Source organism: Strongylocentrotus purpuratus, unplaced genomic scaffold, assembly GCF_000002235.5.
Source record: "Strongylocentrotus purpuratus isolate Spur 01 unplaced genomic scaffold, Spur_5.0 spur5_contig_861, whole genome shotgun sequence".
Taxonomy (NCBI): domain Eukaryota; kingdom Metazoa; phylum Echinodermata; class Echinoidea; order Camarodonta; family Strongylocentrotidae; genus Strongylocentrotus; species Strongylocentrotus purpuratus.
Genome location: NW_022145570.1, coordinates 3,470,050 through 3,494,452, shown reverse-complemented (window position 1 = coordinate 3,494,452; position 24,403 = coordinate 3,470,050). Strand labels below are relative to the sequence as shown.

General features: G+C 38.2%; 2 protein-coding genes across 3 annotated transcripts; one reads left to right on the top strand and one right to left on the bottom strand.

Moving 5' to 3' along the window:
* Positions 1-1,465: 1,465 nt before the first annotated feature.
* Positions 1,466-24,106, top strand: LOC576520 (85/88 kDa calcium-independent phospholipase A2). 2 transcript variants are annotated; one of them, XM_030999360.1, is made up of 15 exons: positions 1,466-1,562; positions 9,317-9,583; positions 10,665-10,880; positions 11,977-12,163; positions 12,748-12,932; positions 13,758-14,037; positions 14,541-14,670; positions 16,333-16,416; positions 18,105-18,260; positions 19,128-19,424; positions 19,901-20,051; positions 20,355-20,491; positions 21,204-21,358; positions 22,054-22,224; positions 23,645-24,106. In XM_030999360.1, the coding sequence occupies exons 2-15, from the start codon at positions 9,345-9,347 to the stop codon at positions 23,861-23,863; spliced, it is 2,607 nt and encodes an 868-aa protein (XP_030855220.1). In that variant the 5' UTR covers positions 1,466-1,562; positions 9,317-9,344; the 3' UTR covers positions 23,864-24,106. The 2 variants fall into 2 exon arrangements, with proteins under 2 accessions (XP_030855220.1, XP_030855224.1); XM_030999364.1 differs by lacking the exon at positions 16,333-16,416.
* Positions 3,121-7,228, bottom strand: LOC115929657. The gene is made up of 2 exons (XM_030999373.1): positions 6,358-7,228; positions 3,121-5,713 (listed from the first exon to the last, which is right to left on the bottom strand). The coding sequence occupies exon 2, from the start codon at positions 5,705-5,707 to the stop codon at positions 3,662-3,664; it is 2,046 nt and encodes a 681-aa protein (XP_030855233.1). The 5' UTR covers positions 5,708-5,713; positions 6,358-7,228; the 3' UTR covers positions 3,121-3,661.
* Positions 24,107-24,403: the final 297 nt, after the last annotated feature.

Genomic DNA, 24,403 nt, shown 5'->3' with positions numbered 1-24,403 from the left:
TTGAAAAAATCCTGCGTACGCCCCTGGACGCAGGGACAACGCATTCCGTACAGATGACAACAATTTTTACTTAGCTATAATATACCGAACAAATTTATACCGTTCATCGTCCGAATCGTTAATTAATCGGTTTTATCTTTTAGCGTGGGTTTTGGAAAAGTTATTCGAATGAAGAAATATTTCTGTAATTAAGAACAAGTGAGGCACAAGTGGAGCATGTCCGAGTGAAGGTTGTAGCATTTTTTTTTCGCCATGTTCCCTATATAAGTCAATATTCAACCGGGTGCATTGCCATTGCTGTTTATAAGGCAATGAATGTTATGAAATTGGTTTATTATTCATTTGCAGCTTGCTGTCTGGTCGTCGAGCTCTCCATTTTTTTTCTCGAGCAGAGTGTATATTATATCGAGAAGGTAAGTACATCTAAGCTATATCTTATCTCTGACATCGGATTGCATTGACATCTTAAAGCCCCTCTATAGTGTTGGAAGCCCCAAATTCGCCAACAATTTGATGGCAAAGTTTTACTTAAATTGTATCATAACGTGAAAGAGGATGTCATTAATTAAGACACACTTTTGCAAAGACACACCCCCCCCCCCAAGAAAAAAAGTATTTGAAGACAAATATTGATAAAAGAATGATTTGGGACTTACACAGAAGGCCTAGCTTGTAATATATTCTTTCATCAATATTCGACTTCTTTAACACAATATGTATATTCCTTTTGAAAACCCTCGCAGAATAATTTAATGTGGGGCTCCCAACACTTTAGAGGGGCTTTAAGCGGTCATATTTACATGGACTTAGTTCATAATTCTTCTTATTTTATGTTGGTATTTGATTGTAAATGTAAATATTTTGTATATAAGGTTGATATGATTTGAATTTGTGAAATATAGTTGAATAGAATCGAATTATTCTACTACATTCTACAGTATTGATTCAGGCATTCCAAGACCAAGGGATGCGATTTAGGGCAATTGCCAATGCCCTCGGCTTTTCAGCAGGATCGACACCGAAAATTTCGCGAAAAGAAAAACTGCACACATACACAAACACTATATCTGGGTGGAGAGGTATAAAGAGACAGGGAGATAGAAAGAGCGAGAAATAGAGACTGGATTCAAAATGAGTCATATACTTTGATGCTGCATCAAATGAAAAAAAATAATGACGGTATTTTGTTTTCCTTCTTTTTATCGGACACAAAAAAAATGATGATCCATGGCTTATGGAAATCAAACTAATGCTCAGTATACAGTAAATAAACAGTGAAAGAAATAGACGAACATAACTATGAACTATCTTATCATGATTCTTAGTACTACACTTGGCACAATTTTTTTTTAACAATGAACAAACTGACATCCCCCCCCCCCCCCTCATTTCTATGATGTCAGATTGAAAGGTATTGCGAGGCTTAGGAGCTAGCTACCCTCTACGGCTCTACCATAACAATTTCCCACAGTGACTGCCTGTTCTATTAAAGTGAAAGTAATTTATGTTTTGACTGTTGGCCGAGCAGTGTCAAGTAACAACGTAGATGTGATCGAGTCATTGTGAGTGAAAGTAATAAATACATTCAATCTAGGTACTAAATTCACTGAATGAAATCATTTTGGCCAAACTGTTTGACATTTTGTGTTGTCTCACATTGACTTGTGAATGTGTGTGTAACTCCAGGAGCTCCGCCGCCGAAGCCGTCGGCGTAGGAGCTCCCTTGAGTTACTGTGAGTGTGACTTACACTACAGACAGTAGATCTACGTGTACCAAGTCCTAGATCTACACAAGTTTGACACAAGTTTGACTGTTGTTTACTTTAATTTCAATGTAAGATATAGACTAAATGTAATTAGAGCTCCTGATCGGCTCCTGACCTCAGCTCAGAGTGCAGTGGGAGGCTCTCTCAATTAATTGAGAGACAAGTCACAATGGCTCGGAAGATTACCTTAGTCTTAGACTTGGCTTAGTCCTAACAATTAGAATCTAGGGTCTAGATCTACATTATGATTTTCTGCACTCCAGCAAAGCATAGAGAGTCAATGCTAATATGCGTATTGACCTCTAGCACTGCATGCTTGATGTGAGGAAGGTATTTTTAGACCCCATAATGGCCATAGACACCCATAGGAAAGAAATGAGCCTGCCGCATACTCCTGCGGCAGACTTGCCGCAGATCTGCAGCAGACCTGCCGCAGACAGTCATCTTTTTCACATGCAAATTAGTTTTGCCGCAGACTTGCTGCAGACCTGCCGCATACTCTTTCAGTATGATGAAGAGTCTGCGGCAGGTCTGCCGCAGACTTGCCGCATACTCTTTCAGTATGATGAAGAGTCTGCGGCAGGTCTGCCGCAGACTTGCTGCAGACTCTTCATCATACTCTTCATCATACTGAAAGAGTATGCGGCAAGTCTGCGGCAAGTCTGCAGCAAGTCTGCGGCAGACCTGCCGCAGACTTGCTGCAGACCTGCCGCAGACTCTTCATCATACTGAAAGAGTATGATGAAGAGTCTGCAGCAAGTCTGCGGCAGGTCTGCCGCAGACTCTTCATCATACTGAAAGAGTATGCGGCAGGTCTGCAGCAAGTCTGCGGCAGACCTGCCGCAGACTCTTCATCATACTGAAAGAGTATGCGGCAAGTCTGCATCAAGTCTGCGGCAAAACTAATTTGCATGTGAAAAAGATGACTGTCTGCGGCAGGTCTGCTGCAGATCTGCGGCAAGTCTGCCGCAGGAATATGCGGCAGGCATATAGACCTGCTGCAGACCTGCCGCATACTCTTTCATATCCAGTACGTGGCAATAAAGTGTGCATGTAGAAGAACCAGTGATAAACTGATTGATACTTCATAATCAATATTGGCAATATCGATATTACCAATTGGGCAATTCCACAATTGGTAACGTTACATTTAAGCAAATTTTCATATTTCATTTTACTACTACATCACCATCTATTCATTTCAAGTCACAATCATGTTACAATATGTTCACCCACCCTAGGTCTATAATATAAAAAAGAATGAATACAATTGAACAAATATTAGAGTCGCCATGGTAACTTTTAATGTTGGTTGGTAACGTTACAAAAAAAGGACATGCGAACAAAATCAGTGTCTTCAGACCAAAAGTTTCCTAAAACGCGAGATACCTCAAACAAAGTGTCGTATTCATTTCAATTCTAGTGTCATGATAAATATTTCAGCCAATAATTTTAGCAGCTTGACTCTTCAATTTTTTATTAGACCCAAAATTCATGGTTGGTAACGTTACCGGTTGGTAACGTTACAGTTTGTCCATGCAGAAATAAGCGTTGTAAAAAGCAAGTGTTAAACCTACTCCTTCCTTAAAATCAAAAGATACACTTTGCAATTACATATAAATTAACATAGTTATCAATGTAACTGTTATTTATAACTCCAACTCACAATTTGAAACAATCCAAACATATTTACAACACTTTTTATCCAAATGTTAGATTCTGAAGTTCACCATTTGCCATGGGATTATGCATGTCAACATACATGATAACTTGGTTTCACAAAGTAACTATTTTTGTTGAGATAAGTTTAACAGAGTTCAGAATAAAAATGTGCGGTTGTATTCCATAACCCAATGCATGTATTTGATGTAGGGCCTACTTGATACCATACAAATCTAAAATTTGAAATGCCCACGGTTGTTAACAACTTCTGGAGGAGCCAATTTTGTAATCATCTTGCTCTCCATGTAGAAAATGGCATCCTTTTTTGTAGGCCATTTCCAGTACTTTCCCACTGGCTCCATCACTGACACCTGAAACTCACCCTTGCGTGTGAACCCAACAACTTCACCAGGAAATTTCTTTCCTTCGTACTCGACCACATACCAATCTCCCACTACAATGGCCTTACTACCACTTTGGGTAACCACTACATCATCCTTGTCTGCCCTATTGTCTTTTGTGAGAATGTGGGATACCACTTCATCCTTTGCGACCTTCAGGAAATGCATCTTTCCGATGCCAGTGATTGGCTTGGCCTGAATGAAAACATCTTTCAATTTGAGCTTCTCATTCCGCTTAGCAATTTCTGTTGACTTGACCTCTGTGACGCATACATTCTCCATGAAGCTTGCTGCTAGAACAAAGCTGCTTGCATCTGCTACAATGTCTTGGCGGCTCAGAACTCTTTGCATCACAAAGCGCTTGGCTGACCCTCCAATCCCATCAACGGGGCCTTTTCCATGGGAGGTCGAAAAGAAGTTCCACTTGATTTGAATCTTGTGAGCCTCTTGAAGTGTGCAGAGTGCTGCTGCCACAAACCGATTTTTGAATTGCGAAGCTGGGCCATCTGACCAGATAGAAATAGATGTTACCGTATCTGGTAGATATCCTAGCAGCACATCAAGGTAGGCTATGATGGTTTCCTTGGAGTGTGTGAGGTCATCAGATGCCAGGATATGAGAATGTAGAGATCCAGAGTACCAGAGTGCTGCAGTGAAGAGGGATACTTGACGTTGATTCCAATGTGCGCTCTGGACTTCATCTTGAGCAACGCATGTAAAATTTTCAGAGAAATCCACCTGGAGGAGGGCACTGTGGGTGTCATGTGATTCAGGAGAAACTTTTTCCCTCTGAGCATTGTATGCTGATGCTTGCTCACGCTTTACATAGCAGTGCTGCAGGAACTGAGGTAAGATGGCAGTGATGTGCTGTACTAGCTCTCCTACAGTTCCCTCCTCTTGAATCTTCATCATCCGTCCATCTTTATCCGTCTCCCACTGAAGCCATGAGCAAGGGCTGTTAAGGGATCCCTCAAAAGAGAAGGCTTTGCTAAATCCTGCTCCATCTTTGCATTCTGCACATTCATTCATCCAGCACTCTCTTGATGGTTGCTTGCAAAGGAGCAAAGCTGGGAGATCACGGGTGTAAGCAGGGAATTCTGGTTGAGCCTTGTGAAGTGCAGTAAAAGCATTAATGGCATTCTCGTGGTACCTGCAGAGACAGACATTATGTGGCAACTTTTGGCTAAGCAGGACATGCTTTGGGCGACACTCTGCAAACTTGGACTTTCCCACATGTACTTCTGGGTAAATCTCACAAAAGAAGGCATATGTCTCTTTAATTGAAGCAGTGAGGTGTCTAGCCTGCATTTTCTTCTTTCCGTCTGCATTCCAAATAGTCACTACATCCTTTCTGCCTGGGGCCTGGCGACTCACATCATCTCTCTCATAGAAGTCTTCGATGACTTTCACTGTATCTTCACTGACTTTAGGAGGACCCGTCTTCCTTTTCTCTGCTGAAGCTGATGGTAGTTCATGTCCTTGCTTAGCTTCTTTCTCATACAACTTGCGAGAGACAACAATTCGCCGTTTAGGAGTGTCGGGGAGTACTCGATCCATTATCCGATGTGCCCTGGCAGTGGCTTTTGCGAGTGCCATCGCACTTTTGAAGGGCCCATGACTTGCTTCTGCTTCTGCTTCTGCCTTTCTTTCTTTCTTCAATTTCCTGTGCTTTGCTACTCGTTTCTTTGTTGCTTCTTTCGTCTCCCTTTCCAGTTGTTTTCTCGCATATTTTGGCAAGGTCCTCTCTCTCAGCTTTTGCTTCTCCCGGCACCTCTTCATGGCTGCTGCTTTTTTCTTCAAGTATTCTTCATACTTCCCCATCCTCTTCATCTTTTCTATGTAGTGCCTTTGTTTCTCTTTCTTCGTAAACTTGGGCATGATGACCTATATATCAAAAAATAATTATAATTTTTTAAAATATTTTTGTACAAACCAAATCTTTAAAAAAAAAAATAATCAGGATGAACAAAGATTTCCAGATTCGTAATTGGTATTAGAATCCTTCTATTAGTGCGAATCTGGATAAGTGTTGGAAAGTCACCATACAGAAAAATTGATACAATATAACAATTATGAATAAAATCACTTTTTTTTTCTAATTTACAAGAAATCATATAACTTAAAATTCATGATTTCCCATAATATTTAATGTATCCTTTGGAAATTTGAGTAAAGGTCAATTGCCATGTTTTCTCAAAGTGTTAAACAACTGCATTCGGATTAAGATGAAAGTTTCCACGGCAACAAATTAGCCAATGCACATAAAAACAAATACAAAAAAGTTCATTAACCTTCACTTTTTCATTTGCATCTATTCCATCTAGTTGATGTACATGTACATTTGCATGTACATGTAGTTGATACTAAATATTTTATGTACTATCAATTGCCAATGTTGACTTTAAAAAGTGTAGTGTGAACTGTACATACAATGAAGACTGTAGAAAGTAGCCTAGCCTGATCTTAAAGTATTTCAAGAAACATAAATAAAGATTACAGTTACTACAATTGAAAATAAATAAACTTACCAGATGCTGACACTGGGTGACAGTAGATTGAGATTCAACAAGTTTTGCTAATTAGAACTGCTTTCATGGAGAAAGATTCAAGAAGAGTTTTAATACAGTAAAGATGATTTGACTCTTCCCAAATGTGATGCTGCATGGATTCTACACAGATATGATGCTGCTTAAATGGTTGTCACATGGCTGTCACATGCCTTTAATAAATGTTCTATACTGCCATCTCTTGTCTTAGTTAAAGAATCACTTCACTTTCTTCTGATTAAGGCTTACAAATAAGTATCTCCTGGCACTAATATCATGGTTGGTAACGTTACAATCCTTAAGCCTGGTTGGTAACGTTACATGGTTGGTAACGTTACAGATTTTGACTGCTAATATTTTCTACATCATAGAATATTTGTAATTCTGGTTCCTTTACTTCAATAGAGCATTGTATAGGAAAGGAAAATTTGAAATATGACAATTAATAGCCCCCAGATTTTCTCTCCAGAAAAATAAATTCATGTTTTGGTTGGTAACGTTACATGGCGTATCAAGGGTTTGGAATTTCGTGAACTGTAGACTAAATCACTTTTTAACTTGAATTTTGCTTAATGAAACCATGAGGGCATTGTACTCCCTCAATAAATTCAATAGGTTTGTGAGGATATAGTTACTTTTATGTTGATAATGACTTAAATAACTTTTTTTCCTCTTATATTACAAATTTCACAGGAAAACATGAACAATGTTCATTTGCAATTTTCACTCACTTATACCAAATGTATGGTGTGGAAAATATTTTTTTCAGATACTTTGTGGTGTCTTTAGTCAAATACAAAAAAAAAAAAAAGAAAATTTGAATTCTAAATTTTTTACTCATGTCCACCTAATCATGGAATTGCCCAATTAGGTAATACCAATATATATCGATATTACCAATTAGGTATATTCTATTCTCAATTGTATTAACTTCATCACATTGATCATTTGAAGTGTATTCAAGAGTAACATTTAAAGTGACACAGGCTCGTACACATATATATACTAAATATGTATATTGTTTCTTGGTTAGTAATCATAGTTTCTTGGTTAGTAATCAATATATCTATTGCTTAAACGTGAATGTAATTGTAACATGATCAGACAAAATAATCTATTGGTTAATAATGGCAAAAGGAAAATAGAAATCACAAAAATGATGTGCATTGTCTTAATTTGCTTAACAAATCATGATAAATGTATTTTTCTGTCACACGTGTAAAGTAATAATGAATATGCATGATATGATTGGTTTCAATTGGCCCTATTAGACTTTAATGGGATTTCCTGTGGCAGACCTGCCACAGACTGTTCCTGTGGCGTACTGGTATGCGGCAAGTCTGGAGCAAAGTTTCGCCCTGCCGCAGATCTGCCGCAGACTGTTCCTGTGGCATACTAGTATGCGGCAAGTCTGGAGCAAAGTTTCATCCTGCCGCAGATCTGCCGCAGACTGTTCCTGTGGCATACTAGTATGCAGCAAGTCTGGAGCAAAGATTCACCCTGCCGCAGATCTGCCGCAGACTGTTCCTGTGGCATACTAGTATGCGGCAAGTCTGCAGCAAAATTTCATCCTGCCGCAGATCTGCCGCAGACTGTTCCTGTGGCATACTAGTATGCGGCAAGTCTGCAGCAAAGTTTCATCCTGCCGCAGATCTGCCGCAGACTGTTCCTGTGGCATACTAGTATGCGGCAAGTCTGCAGCAAAATTTCATCCTGCCGCAGATCTGCCGCAGACTGTTCCTGTGGCATACTGGTATGCGGCAAGTCTGCAGCAAAATTTCTTTCTGCCGCATACTTCGGCATACTCTTTGCCGCAGACTAAAAGTCTGCGGCAGGTCTGCGGCAGGTCTGCGGCAGGTCTGCGGCATACTTTTCACTTTCCTATGGGCATAGTGCCATACACAAATACACACACCACACAATATTGCATAGACTCTACACAATCATGTCGATGCAGCTGTAAGCAAAGTTTGACACTAGACTTACAATTTGAATTTTTAAATTATTCTTTTTATCATCAGTAAGTTAAAAAAAATGTATTTTACTGCTATTTAGGTGTCATCAATTGTCACTAAAGTACCGATTTTTAGTGAAATCAGTTGAGTTTTGTACAGTGAAGTTTGAAATGTTGAGAATCAAAAGCACAGCTTTTACTACACAGCCAGGATAGTGATGATGATGCTCCTATGTGTGGATTTTCTGTTACAAAAAGGAAAAGAGAACCAATCAATGTCGATACCAAAATGAACAATGTACAGTATGTTTGCCAAACTAAATTTTTGCCTCTGTGCTGAGCAGCTGAGGTCAGGAGCCAGAGGCAATGCTTTGGTTTTGTTAGTTGTTCATCATGTTCATAACAAAAAATGTGACAAGATTGAAAACAAAAGTAGAGACCGAGTCCGATGACGATGTACGTACAACCCTGCTAGGAGGTAGCTGAGGCCTCGAGGCGGTCGGCCAGTACGTAGTCTAGCAATTACTACCTTTTTTTCCCCAGTGACAAAATTCCAGTTTGGCCCTGATGCGTGACAAAAGTGGGTACCGTGCGTGACAGCGTTTTATGGCCCTCAATGCGTGACACTTGGTAGCTCTATGGTCATTTTACATCTGTGTCAGACTCGTGCTGGCTGGGTCATATCAGGATTGTCATAGTTGGAGTGTCTACTGTGAGAAGGGTGAATTATATTGCTCCTTATCCAGTGTTTGTCAAGTTTGGCTTTAAAGCTATTCAATGAGGTTGCAGTTTCAGTGAAAGATCTAAACAACATTTTGAAGAAGTTCAGAAGCAATATTTCATAAATCTTCAAGAATTTTGTTGGTGAATCTTTAAGGAAAAATATTCATAATGGTTATAGTGATATTTGGTGTTGTAGAGAATTATTTAATAAAGCTGTCCCTTAATGTCAACTATTCCTATTTCTTATTCCTTGTCCTAATGTAGAGTGAGACTGTGAGAGCACATCATCACCATGGCTTTCAAGAATCCTTTCGCCCCAAACTCGTCAATGGGGCTGGTGTTCAACACGGTGATGAGCAGCATTCCTATGACAGACTCCTACATGTGGACGGTGCGTAAGGAGAAGTCCCAGAAGTACGCCTCTATGGTCGTCATTGCCCATGCTGATTATATGAAGGTCTACAATGATAAGAAGAGCAAGGTGTTTGAGTGTGTCGTCCAGGCCCCTGGAGAAGGAACCGATGCTTTCAGGTTTGATATATGCCAGGGGAGAGTTTCACAAAGACTAAGATCAACTTTAAGTTGGACTTAACTATGGCAGGCCATTCATGCCACTGTTTGTTCTCACCATTATGATCTTTAGATAATATTTATTCCTTCAATGATGAACTATCAAAAAATGTAAATTTTATAGATTTGCGACCATGATTTGTGCGTCCCTTGAGAAACCAATGTCAGGAACGGTTAGATGAACTAGTGGCATGAACGACCTGCCATAGTTAAGTCCAACGTAAAGTCGATCTTAGTCTTTGTGAAACACTCCCCTGCGATGGTGGTTTTCTAGATCTCCTGGGGAAAGGTATTCCCTAATCCCATCATGAAAAAAGGGAAATTTTATCAACATTTCCTAGCCTACCAACGGTATTGTCGTCAAATTGTTGTGCAGATGACAACTGAGATACCAGGGGGAAAAAGATTATATTTCATATGGAATAGTACTCGGAGAGTTGTTTATGAATAATTTAAAACAAATAGTGAATGATTCTTTCAGTAATTATTTTAAACAGATGCTTGAAAAATAGTGTCAAAATATATTTTTTGGAAAAATCTTTAAAAAAACGTCATCATTAGTCTGAGTTTGCTGATATCAATAAACTGTTTCAATGTTAGCTATAACTTATACTTATTGATCTGGGGTGGTAGTTTGAAAACAATGTTATCCTTTATAATAATAAAATAATATTAATTATCATAGACAATCAAAATTAGGACAAGTCATTGTTGATGTCTGCACAACTCTGTCTGCATTCACAATTAATTGAGAAAAAAACCCTGTTTAAGTACCAATGGTAGATGTTAGTTCCAGTTTGTTTTGACAATTAATTTTTTTTTTTAAAGATAAATCGTTTTCAGAATATGGCGGCTGATGTTTTATTTCATCACATAAATTGATATTTTAATAATTGTTATTTTATTTAAGCCTTTATATGTACTTTGTATCCATACTTCACCCTATCTAACCTTTATAAAACTTTGCGTTTCTATGTGATCTTACGTCTTATTTCTATCTACATAAAGTAACATTACATTATCTGCTTTGGTATTACTTTAGTTTATTCCGTTTGACAAATGAAGACGATGCCCTGGCAAGGTTTATCCTTCTCCATCAACACATCCAGCCATTCTTCAATGGCCCGGAAGGACTGTACAATGTGACAGTATTACAGAAGCTTAGCGACATCACCAGGAGGGCTGACATCTTCTCCCATGCTCATACAGCTGTGCTGGCAGGTTTAAATGATTCCTTTAGATGCCCGGAAGTCATCAAGTAAGAATTCTTTCCGGTCTGTTGTCGTTGTTGTTTTGGTTTATAGGCGTTTATCATTCAGAAGCGAATATTTACATTCTAAATTTCATACCTGTAGTCTGTACAACATAAAGTTAGGCATTATTGTTGGCCCAATGTTTGGTGAAAAAATCATTGAAGAATTTCTATCACCATCAGTAGGGGCTTTGTGGTGTAGTGATTCGTTTATTTAAATCTTAGTGATGAGGTTCAGATTTAAAATCTGTGTTTGGTGATTGTATCCGTAAATAGGTCAATTTCTTTTTCCCATGACCCAGGTCTTGTATATGGGACCCATTATGAACATTATGAAGAACTCTTAATCTTTTATTTTTGTTTGTTTGTTCAACTTTGCAATATGAATAAATAAGTTTTTACAGTTATTAGAATTGTCTATGTGTCTATACTATCTTTCTATTAAAGGCAGATATGAAAGCTTGAAAGAAAAATATAAAAATTTCTTGCTGTACATTCTATACATATTAAAGGGATCGTTTAACACTGTTAAATCTGAGATACACGGCCCTACCTGTTATCAGTGTCTGTGATATGGCTTATTATTGAAGCCCTAAAAAATTGTGCTTCAAAATGATCAAGAAGTGCTTCGAAAAAGTCAAAAATCTTTGAGTGACCGGTTTTACCATACTCGTTTTCCCCAATAGACTATAGTGTTATGAAAATCGTTTGGCAAACGTTTTTCAAAATTTGTAATTCCAATCATAAATATCTTGATAATCAGACAGGCTATCAGCTTGTAAAAGTCATGGGGTTCCGGACTGACCTAAAGGTTTATAATTATCATTGCAGCATGAGCTAGATCCAGGATTTATGTTCAGAATCTGAGACAAAGTTACCGGATCCCTTTAAAGCTTCAATGTAGGCCTACAGTACCACAAGATGTATGGCATATTCATCAAACTTCGGCGATATTTGAAAACTCCATAACTCCATTCAAGCTGAGCCAACTTATTGGGTAATGCTAATGTGAAACTCAATCAATTCTTTCAATCAGTCACTTAAAAACCCAAGATATGACTTGTGCTCTGTATTGATTTGACTTTGATTTGAATTAAAACAGACACATAAACAGCCAGAAGTGTCCCGAGGGAAAGACACCACTGCTACTAGCCATAGAATGTAAGTCCATGCAAGCTGTCATCCAACTCATCGATTGCGGGGCATCGGAAGAAATGACGGACGAGAATGGGGATGGCATCTTTCACTATGCTGCAAGGTCTCTAGGATTCGGTAGTCAAGTTATGACTGTGAGTTGATGAAATACATGTAATGTTTTTTCTGCACAGCTAAGCCTCTAGTTTTCAGTATAGAAGACCAGCTGCATGAAATTGTTTTTAAATATTTTTGTGGACATCACATTCACTGCTTGTCATGTATTCAAAGAGCGTTCATAGGGTTTATACGGTTTATTATGTCATTGTCCTTGGCTAATAGTGCAATGACCCCTTGTACATCTAGTTTCATCTAACTTTAATACCTTTGTTAGTTTTTGACATAGCAAGACATCTTTATGGAGAGGCCTCTCAGTCTAATGACTTGAAAACTTGACTAGAGATGCAGATGATCACATCTAAGAGTTCAGTATATTTGTTGATTATCGTAATTTTGCCCTCCTAGAGCTTTGATCAGACCAAATGCCAAGTAAAATAATACTTTTTGTGTCAGTTTATGTTCATCATACCATACTTGGTTTAATACACATGACAAAATACCTTAGAACTCGCTCCTCTCCCCCCCCCCCCCTCCCTCCCTCCCTCAATTCCTTGAATCTTTTATTTTTTTTCTTCAAAGGCATTTTGATTGACTGACGATAATAATTCTCTTTCATCAGGTATTATCCAAAGACAAGGAGCTGATGGACCGAACCAACAAGGCCTCTCATTCAGCTCTCTTGGTAGCCTGCCAGGAAGGTAACTTTGATGCAGCCATCAAGCTGGTCAAATCAGGAGCCACAGTAGATATGAATGATAACATCGGCTACCCAATCCACTACGCTCTCAAAAAGTGTAATGTTAAGTAAGTTAGCGACGATAGCATAATGTAGTGGCAGTTGAATGTCTTAGTAGTATCTACTTTATAGCCACTCATCAAATCTCTTCCTAGAGGAATGTTGCGGTCTAGGGAATATGTCTTTGGACAGTGGACTGCATGATTTGCGGTTTGAGTCCCACCATGGCACTAATTCAGACATTAATTCACATTTGCCATGCTCCGCCCACGTGTTAAATGGGTACCGGTACAAAGGAATTTTTTTAAGATGTGAGTACCAAAAGTGGTAGCCTAGCAGTAACCTTGCATGATGGATGTGTGCGCTATAAAAATACAAAATATTAGTAGTAATAGAGTATTATGACCAATATAGATCGTCATTGCCCATGTGAAACTGTTAAGCTCCTGTATTACATGTAGGACAATGAAAACATTTAGGAGTGTGTTCTTAAACCGTAAGAAATTGAATTCTCTTGTATTACAAATAATCCTCTGAATATCATCAAAAGGACTTTAATGAATACATTTGTGAGTAACGAGCAAAGAAAGATGAAGAAAGCAAGTTGGTTGTCTTGAATAACAGAACATGTAGTCCTGTTTGTTCATTTGGGTGTTTGTATCATCGGTTATGTTATTTTTGTTCAAGTTGTGTCAGACTGTTTTCACTTTGTATGTCTAAATGAAACAATTAATTGCTTGATCAACAAAACAAGATGGACTTGAGCCAGTGTGTCTTGAACTGTAGTTTCATTTCCAAACTCATTACCTTCATTTGGTTTTACAACTGAAATACTGGCCGACCAGGAGATCGAACACATCCTAATTTATGTTTTGAATTTTAATTGCCTACAGCGCTGCGTTGACCATTCTTGAAAACCATGGAAGCCAGGGTAAGGTGAAGTGCATCAAGCACGGAGGAACCCCTCTCCACTGGGCCAAGAGCGCCGAATTCATCAAGCTGGTCCTCGAGCGGGAGTACGATATCGATGCCATGAGCAAGAGCGGTGATACTGCCCTCAGCATCATGATCCAGCGGGGTCGACCACTCTGCGCCCTTACCCTCATGACGTCGGGAGCGGACCCTAATATAGCAGACAGGGACGGGAATACACCACTTCATCATGCAGTCAAGGTGAGAAGAATCCTATTCTTATTTTTCATATCCTGAGGATATTGGTTTCTTCATGAGAATGCCAACATTTTATGGTCACACAAAATTATGCTGTCCCATTGTCATTCAATGTGTGAAAGTGGACATCTTGATCAGCTTCAATTTAATTATCAAAACTTTTAATATTAATATATATTTATTCCTGTACATAATCCAAATTTTTACCCAGCGATTTGTCATATGGTTTTAAAAAGAAATTAGAAAACTTGTACAAATCAGTGACATTACCTCAGATTGAATCATACCAAAACACATATCTGAGTAAAGACTTAAATAGTGGAGTGAGATTGTTAAGTGATTCTAGGTAAGAGGATGCAATATTATGCTTGGAAATCTAACTCCACCATGTACCGTAATTCTTTACTTAGAGCCACAAATACGTGTGGGTTCCTTAAGTATGTCAGTAGGACACCAAATGTCACAAAGTGGGTCCCTAATTTATGGAATTACCCATATCTTTTCAGACCAAAGATTTACAGACGGTTCACCTCCTGATTGGGTTTGGAGCAGAGGCCAACAAGGTCAACAACAAAGGGGAATCACCTAGACATCTAGCAGCCACTGACATCCTCAGCACCATTGGAGGGATGATGGGTAAGAAAACCAGAGACGCTAGGCCAGGAGTGTCACAACGTGATGGACATGTGCGCTGTATATTAAAGAAGCCACCACTATTATTATTATTATTATTATATCGGGCATGTTCACGGTAAATGGTCATTTGTTCTCCCAAATGTTACAAAGTATTGTGGATGGAGTGCTGAATATTAGTTGAAACCCCTTTTTTGTGTGTATGTTGTTATTTTTGTTGATATAAGTGAACCGGTAAGATTGTTGAAGGTTGATGAAAAAAACTGCCTACTTTATGTATGAAATGTCACTTAAAGGTAATACAAAGTTTTGGGAAATTGTGAAAATTGGGTGTATAGTGATTCTTTACAATTTTGAAATATTTGGATGTCCCTGTGGATGTTTTATAAGCACTAGAAAATTTAGCCCCTAAAACACTTTTCAAATAGCGCCTACAGCCATACAATTTTAATTTAATTTCCCCCCCAATTTCCATCATTAATAAATAATAATCGTCTGTTTCCACTCAAACTTTTAGATTATCTTTAATTGTACATCTAGCATTGAAGTCACTACACCTTAACCCGTACTGTACTGGGGGGGGGGGGGGGCCTGGGAGGCCCCCCTTGACATTTTCGGAGATTGCGCCGCGACCGCTTGGAATTTTGAATTGTTGTTTCATGACTTTTTTCCCTCAAGTCTTACGCACATTTTGATACCATTTTCGTCGAAATCGGATATACCTGTAAGGTGTTACATAACAATTAGTATGCGCATGTCTTCAAAAATATGCTATTATTGCATATATACATGTATTCATGTACAAGCAGAAATGTGAATACTATGAATTGATATCAAATTGCTTTTATATGTTTCTCAAAGTAAATTGATGTATTCTAGAACAAAAGAATACATTAGAAATAAAACAATAGATATAACAAGAAATAAAAAACAATAAAATACATAAGAAAATAAATATTTGAAAATCGCATCAACTTTGCATTAATTATCATTATTCATTACATCAAAATAACTATTTTGTGTTAGAAAAGAAGTTTCTTATGAATAATGGGTTTCAATTAACATTCAAAAAGTGGAGTCTGACAATTTTTGTAATGATTCTAGATTCTAGTTTGCATATTAGGAAAAAACTAATTATACCATCTTGTTCCTTACGTAAATATCTACAAACATGCAAATTTTCGCATTCATCAGACTTTCAACGGCCGAGATCATAGGGAGGGGGGGCCTACCAGGCCCCCCCCCCCCACCCAGTCACAAGGTGCTCAAAATAGCCCAGTACAGTAAGGGTTAACACCATTTTCTCTCATCTGAACAATGTTACCAAGTCTGTGAACTGTTTTGAACATATTTTACTGATAGTCAAATAAGATTCAAGCCTTAGATCAAACAAGTTGTGACTTTAAATCTTTAGATCTGGATACAGGGATGGGAGTTTCTTTTTTTTCCTCCATGAAGAAATATACTTTAAAACTTAAATGTATGTTCGTGAATTGTTATTGCATTTTTATCCTTTAATTGAATTTTCGTTTGCATGAAAAAGTTCTTGCCTGCACTACACTAACTATAGTAGATAACGATGGTTGTGTTTTTATTTATTTGTGTTGTGTTTCTCTCATCCTTCTATCTTTGGTCTTTGATTGTTGTGCTGTTTGCTATAATAAGGAGTTAAGAAGAGGATGGAACAAGGGTTTCTAGTAATTGCCCCCTGGACTCAGAACCCAGACCAGCTCGTGGACCGTTATTCAGGTTGAAATCAAACAGACAAATTCCAGAAGCTCTTTTCTAACTCTAAAAGCTAAAACTAATTTGTGTTTCTCACCTGCATGTACAATACTGTATGCTTTATACATGATCAGCTTGTACTTTAACATGTGTAAGCTTCTTTTCCAACACTAAAAGCTAAAACGCATTCATTTTCATCTGCATTAACAATATGCTGAAAATATAAGTAATTAGTTACACATTAGCTTGACGAAATAAATCATATAATTTTCATTAAAAGATTCACTGTACACAAATATACCAAGTTTATGTACCTGTACATTTGTAGGCCCCTATAACAGCCATTGCTTGCAGTATAATAGGCTACTGACATGTGAAACCTTGTCTAAATTATTTTGAGTTTTAATGTTGGCAGCAAAAACCTGACCGAAAATGTTCCATGAAAGTTATGCTATAAAGCCAAATTGTTCAATTGAACAAAGAAGTACAACCATTATGAAAAACCTTAAACATGACTCTTAAAGCTTATGCTATGATAATTGTTCTGAGATCTCTTGCCACAGAAGAGCTTAAGGTATGCTTCTTCCAACAGGATTTTCCTGCTGTAAAAGAACACAAAAGGAAAGTTTGTGTTCATACAAATGTATCAGCTTCACCTTATAGTACATGCTGTAACAGTTTTGGTTAAAGATATTCTGCAGGTTTTCTTTTAAAAACCAAATGCACATTCACCTACGGTATACATACGAAAATCACAATATATATGAATAGCAAACTGATATATACATGTGATTGAAAAGATTTGGATAATAGAATCTTACATGTGTGCCAAGATGAAATGTTAGAAGGGCTAAAGCATCAGTTTGTCATGCATCACCCATGCCCATATCATTATGTTGAAGCTATGATGATTTTTGATGAGAGCACCATGTTGGGACCTACAGGTGTACAGGCATTTTTGAGCGATAAGTAGATCATTATTGTCTCCCCCCCCCCCCCTTTTTTGTGTCATTTGTATTTTGTCATGCAGGATGTTTCAGTAATTAAATGCTTGTCTCTCATTTCATGAATGCAAATTTATACAATATGGATTGTAAAATTCATACATTTGTATTATGTCATACTTCACTACAAGTGTCTTTGCCACTTAAACATTTCACACAATGAAACAAGCTGACATTCGATCAAATAGTTTTCATTGTTTTTGCTTTTAGTTATATTTGATTTTTCATTACTTTTTGATATGATTACTTTTATTTATCAGTAATGTAATATCATGTATAGATGATGATAATAGATTGAAGAATTTGCTGATGTTTTTCATCGTTTTTATCTCTCTTCTTCTTCTTCATCATCTTCTTCTCCTACTTCTTCTACTACTTCTTTCCCACACTACTAATACTAATTATACTGCTACTACTAGTGCTGTACTTCTATATATTTTTGTTTTCTGTTTCTTCTTCTTCTTCTTCTTATTCACCTTCTTCTTATTCATCTTCATCTTCTCTCCTACTACTAATTATAATACTGCTACTACTAGTACGGTACTTCTACTTCTACATATTTACATGTTCTTTATTTTCTGCTTCTACTTCTTCTTCTTCCTCTCATCTTTCTTTTCCCCTTTTTGCTTCATATCAGTAATTCAATTATTGTCCCTGTATATTAGATATTGATCAATTCCTTGATAATCTTATTATTGTCATTACCAGGAATGAATTGTGAGCTGATCTACGCCCTGCATGCTGTAGGGGCAGAGCGTTGCCCCCCTGGGACCAAGGGATGTCAGGGAGGGTGCAAACATGGGGGCACGAACAACGGCATGGCCCCTAAGATTGGCATGGATCAGGTCGATGCAGGAGCACAAGGTTCGTTTATATTAAGTTCCTAATCCAAATGGTATTAGTCCTTAGTCCAATGGATACAGTCCTGATTCAGATGGATTCAATTCCTATTCCAAATGGTTGTAGTTCCTTGGTCCAATTACTGATCTGTATATTGTGATCCTGATACTCGCCCTTTCTTTATGGTTGGAACATTTTATGAAGCAGAAATTAAGAGGTATATATATGTATTTTAAGAATACCATGAAGTATTGATTGAGGTATATGTACATGTAATCATAGTTGAATATGATTACAGCAAGTTTCATGAGATTGTTCAGGATTGCTGGTTCAAATAAGCCATATACTGCAGTACAAATCAGAGTTAATTTACTAGATTGTGATAATATGAATTAGTCTGGATAGATAAAGTTTCATCTTCTCCGAACTTTATTGATCAATCTAGACAGTCATTGAGATTGATCAATAAAGTTCTGAGACGATATAAACTTAATCTATCAGGATTGTCACAATCGCTTCACAAAAAGAGGTAATAAACGAATTTTTCTAGCTTTATGGGCAACCGTGTACAATATTTATCAAAGCCAGTTTCTTTTGAAGCTTTTTTATTGGTGATAACGTAGCGACTCTGATTCTATGTAACTGTTTGACTGTTTTACCTGACTGCTAAGAAAGCATGCATTTGCTTGTAAGTAAACAACCAAGGGGATCAACGGCTTTAAGTAACTCTCCGCGTGAGTTGGTACTGTAGTGAGGATTAATGCCTTACCAAAGAGTATGAGCACATTGACAGGGTTTTGAACCTAGGACCTTCAGGTTACGAGACCACTGCTCTACCACTGAGCCATCACACCATCTCAATATAAATATTTGTTTGTTATCTTCTTTCAGTTTACAACAAATACCTGACCCAGTGCATCGGAGACCTGTGCATATCAGCCCCAACTGGCAGACAAGGAAAGGACGAGACAGACGACCACATGGACACGACTGACGGTGCCTCCAATCCTTCGCAGCGACGGTCTCAGGACACTGTTCTGTGTTTAGATGGTGGAGGTATCAAGGGCTTGATCTTGACTCAGATGCTGGCTGCCATAGAGAAGGCTTCAGGGAAGAAGATTGTGGAGATGTTTGATTGGATAGTAGGGACCAGCACAGGAGGCATCTTGGCCTTGGCTCTATCACAAGGTAAATCTTTTGGGGAATTTGGATTACTGTAGAACATTTATGTTGCTTTCCTCGACCCTCTGCATGGTCACTAGTTTGCCACACATGCATTTTTGCACAAAACAATAGGCAGTATTCACTCCCTTGATATTTCTACCTAGGGGGCCATTGTGACTGGGTATCTTTTCTTTCCTTATAGGGTTATCGGTAGAGGAATGCCATAAGCTGTACATGGACAAGGTTTTTTCTGACTCATAACTGCTACAATCTAGTTATGTACACAGATCTTTCTATAAAGGTGGTTTTTGTATTGAGTTTCCAAATGCCTCCTTTCCTTGCAGGATTCACTGTAGAAGTTTGCAGGAAGCTGTACATGGCTCTCAAGGATGAGGTCTTCACTGGCTCCAGACCCTACAACTCAGAGATTCATGTACACTGTAGGTGGTCTGTCTATCAAGATGGCCCTTATAATAAGTATCTGGGTTCTTTCCTTGTAGGGTTCTCTGTAGAGGAATGCAGGAAGCTGTACATGGCTCTTAAGGATGAGGTCTTCACAGGCTCCAGACCCTACAACTCAGACAAGCTCGAATCTTTCCTTAAGGATACCTTTGGAGCTGAAACCACCATGGATAAATACACATACCCAAGGTATGATATGGGATGAATGAGGTTATTTGTGCACATATGTTTATTAATGTATTTGATTAGGATTTGATAATGATGATAGTGTGGATTTATGTAGCACTTAATGAGAAATACCATCTTTAAACGTTTTGCAGATATTATAATCCCAGTCATCATTCTCTGATTGAGGTGACTACCTGTAGTACATGACAAGTAAATATGCAAAAAAATCACACAATACAATTCCTCTAAACCCAGAACAATCCATTTTTGCTCTTTTACACTAGTTAAATGCTTTTTACTGTTGACTATTTTCCCAATTTGTAGAATCCTTGTTTCTGGGACGTTAGGAGACAGAAGTCCTCCTGCTCTCCATCTGTTCCGTAACTACGACGCCCCCGAGACGTCATCAGCTTGGATAGCGGCCAATCAGGAACCTTTCCTGCCAGTTCTAAAACCATCAGGTTAGCGAGAGGAGAGAGAACTTGAGATCATTTACAGAAGATACGTTGATTGTTGTGTGCTCAGTATCAATTTCAACTGCTAAGGTTTCTGGGTGTTTCAGTGTTTCAGGTGTTAAACTGCATCGGGCACGCAAATTTCTCTACTTTAGATAGGATCATGTGTTTTTTTAAATAATGATATTCATGAAAAATTATTTCAAGTGATCCCCTTGTTCAAAATGACACACAAACATATCGTCCTTGTTTTCACGAAGTGACGGTAGTGAGAAAAATTGTCACTCAAAGTGAATGCAATTTTTTTTTCACTACCGTCACTTCGTGAAAACAGCGACGATATATCTGTCTGTCTTCCTTTATGTTTTTATTTGACTCTCTCTCTCTCTCTCTCTCTCTCTCTCTCTCTCCCTCTCTCTCTCCCTCTCTCTGTCTCTCCATCTTCATAAATTCTCAGTTGAAAGCTATTCTATTTTTGTTTAATACTAAGCATTAAGCGTGTTATCTTTGTCTGTTTATGTGTATCTCTCTCTCTCTGTCTCTCTCACCCTGCCTCTATTAGTAATCATTTTATCATACTTTCCCTTTCCATTTTCTGCTTCTTCCATATTATCTACTGTACCTATTCTCTTCCTTCCCTATTTTAATAATCCATAAAGCTCTCTGGGATCTTACCCTCACTCTGTAAATGCTTCAATTTTCATTTGTTTCCTGATAGAGCAACTCATGTGGCGGGCTGCCCGTTCAAGTGGAGCTGCACCCACGTACTTCAGACCGATGGGGCGATTCCTGGACGGGGGTCTCATAGCGAACAATCCGACCTTAGACGCACTGACGGAGATCCAGGAGTATTACATGTATAAGAAATCACAGGTACGTTTGCATTGCCATCATTCATATGAAATGGCATTCCAAAGTAATCAATGAAAAATACCTTGCCCCTGGTCAAAATAATAGTGAAATGATGCCAAAATGTGTTAGTATATGTACATTGACCTCCCTAATGTACCATGCTGAAAAATCATCGATGAAGACAATTTCATGATTTCATGCAACAAAATTGAAGACAGTGTTGATTCCAAATAGCTATTTTATCCGACTGTTGTCATTTATGAATGCAACCTTTTAACTTTTTCCCTTATTTGACATTCCAGTAATTCTTTATACTTGTGTTCTTTCCTCCAAAACTAAAATGAATAAATATATAAATTATACTCAAATAGCTTCTTTCATCAGTATCAGTTATTCATAGACAGAATGGAGAAACACTTTGATTACTTATTTTGTCTTTGATACCCAAGCTCCATGGTGTTGTGCCTTGAATTCTAGACAAAATGATTTCCCTGTCCTTCAATTTGTTTATAGTTTTCCTCTCTAATATTATTCTTTGTTCACACCACCAATCCTCAACCGCTCCCTCCCTCCCTCTCTCCCTCCCTACCTCTCTCTCCCTCCCTCCCTTCCTCCCTACCTCTCTCTCCCTCCCTCCCTTCCTCCCTACCTCTCTCTCCCTCCCTCCATCCCTCTCCCTCCCTCCCTCTCCCACCATCCCCCTCCCAAACCACCAGGGTGAACCAGTGCGTAAGATAGGTGCTGTTGTGTCCCTCGGGACTGGGCTTACAGCCCTCAAGCCCATAGCCCACGTAGAGATCATGAGACCTAACAGTGCTGTTGATCTGCTCAGTGCTGCCAAGTCACTTGCAGCAGGTGCCAATTTGATAGACATCATGGTTGAGCAGGTCAGTCTATACAACAACAAAAATGTAGTCACTTGGAATGAATTTCCAATGACAGTGGTCACAGAAAACACTGAATTCAATAAATGAATATTTATTTAATATTGGATGGCTTTGAGTGTGCTACAAGATATATATTGCTTGAGCTATAACAATATTGGACGGTTCAAAGACAAGTCTAATATTGTCTTAGCGAGAGCAATATATTCTTGTATCATACGAAAACAAAGCCATACAATATTATTATTATTATTATCTATATTGGTCTGACTAGCGAAATAACATGATTTGACTTACCCCAGTAAATATGGCTTTATTTTCGTATGATATCGATATCGATACGAAAACAATGTTGGTCAGTCATCTGGGTACTGCACTAAAGATATTGAATACACCGATTTATTGTACCACTGGGAAGCCTTATATAGATAAAATTATATATTATCCAAAGACTTGATTTTTTTTTTCAATGAGAAAGAAAGGATTGTCTGTTTTGAGCCGAAAGGGAATTAGTTTACATCGTTTGTTTTACAGAGGTAATGGCCATCTGGCTCCAAACAAACATGATGAAATTATAGATTTTTTAAAGACCTTTATTCAAAAGAATATTATACCTTATTAACAAATACGCTATTAATTCCTTGTGTCAATGTAAAGGAATAGAAAGTTCAAAATGTTGAATAATCTAAGTGAAAATTTAAATAGCAAGATCATTTTGGATTTTCTTGAGAAATATGATGAGAGCTGTAAGCAAATGCCATGTTTTTTTAGGTTTATAAAATCTTCAATTTGAGTTGATAATGAGCTATGAAAATCTGTTTATTATTCACACTTACGGAACCCCCGGCCCCCCCACTCAGTGTTATTTAGGGTACGCATATGCTCGTTCCCTATTTTTTAAAGCACCCCCTATCTGAGGACTGCCAACGTTTTTGAACCCCCCTTTCGCGGGCTTTTCCTGCTTTGGAGACCCCCCTAAATCAGGAAAAATGCTCAATGTACCCCCCTAAATTCGGAATAATTTCTCAGGAGTCCAAAGAGATGAGAAAAAAGAAGAAAAAACACCCCTTTTTTGAAGAAATCTCCGGGTGAAAGTCAAATACACCCCTTTTTTTACAATTCTCGGGCCGGACTTTGTCGCACGAAAAGTACCCCTTTACCGGACATTTTGGCAACACGCATGCGTTCATTCCGACCCCTGAGTGGGGGGGCCGGGACGGAACCGCAATGTTTCTCTCTGTAGACAACGCAGTTATTTAGTTAATCTCTTTCTCTTCCCAGCATCCATGTGACTCTTTGTCCAAACGTACTTTTGTTTTGTATTCAATGATTTTCTTTGTTTACGCCGAATAAATAATAATAATAATAATAATAATGATACCACTTCTCATATTTTTTCATTTATCAAACTATTCCTGTCCAGGTCACTGAATCAAGAATGCGTGCTGTTGACCGAGCGAGGGCTTGGTGTTTCTCGATCGGCACGCCGTTCTTCCGCTTCAGCCCTCCGTTGAGCCAGGAGATCTCAATGGATGAGACGAGGGATCATGTGCTCTCAAAGATGCTCTTTGATACGCAGTGTTATATCCAGAAGAACAAAGAGGATATACAGCAAATGACCGATCTCATCATCTCCTTGTAATGCCTACTGTACCACGAGGTTTCCGAATTTTATACTATCGATAACTTTGGCGTTATCTTGAAACCCTTTCGTGTGCATTTGCCAGCATAAACATTGAGAGGGAGAAAAGATGGATGGATTGCATCGGTGAAGATGGAAAGATGCATGCATGGTTTAAAATCAGGAGTTGGCTTAATATAATGGAGTGAGAAGAAGAAGAGTATTGAGAGAACCTATACATAAATTATGATGATGATGAGGAATAGGAGGATGATGATGATGATGATGATGAAGATGATGATGATGATGATGATGATGATGATGATGATGATGGTGGTGGTGGTGGTGATGATGATGATGATGATGATGATGATGATGATGATGGTGGTGGTGGTGATGATGATGATGATGATGATGATGATGATGATGATGATGATGATGATGATGAATGATGATGATGGAGACGATGACACTTACGATGATAATAGGGATGATGATAATGGTATTATCCTAAGCATTATGAAGATTTCGTCAAGCCAATATGACTGCAATATATGTGTC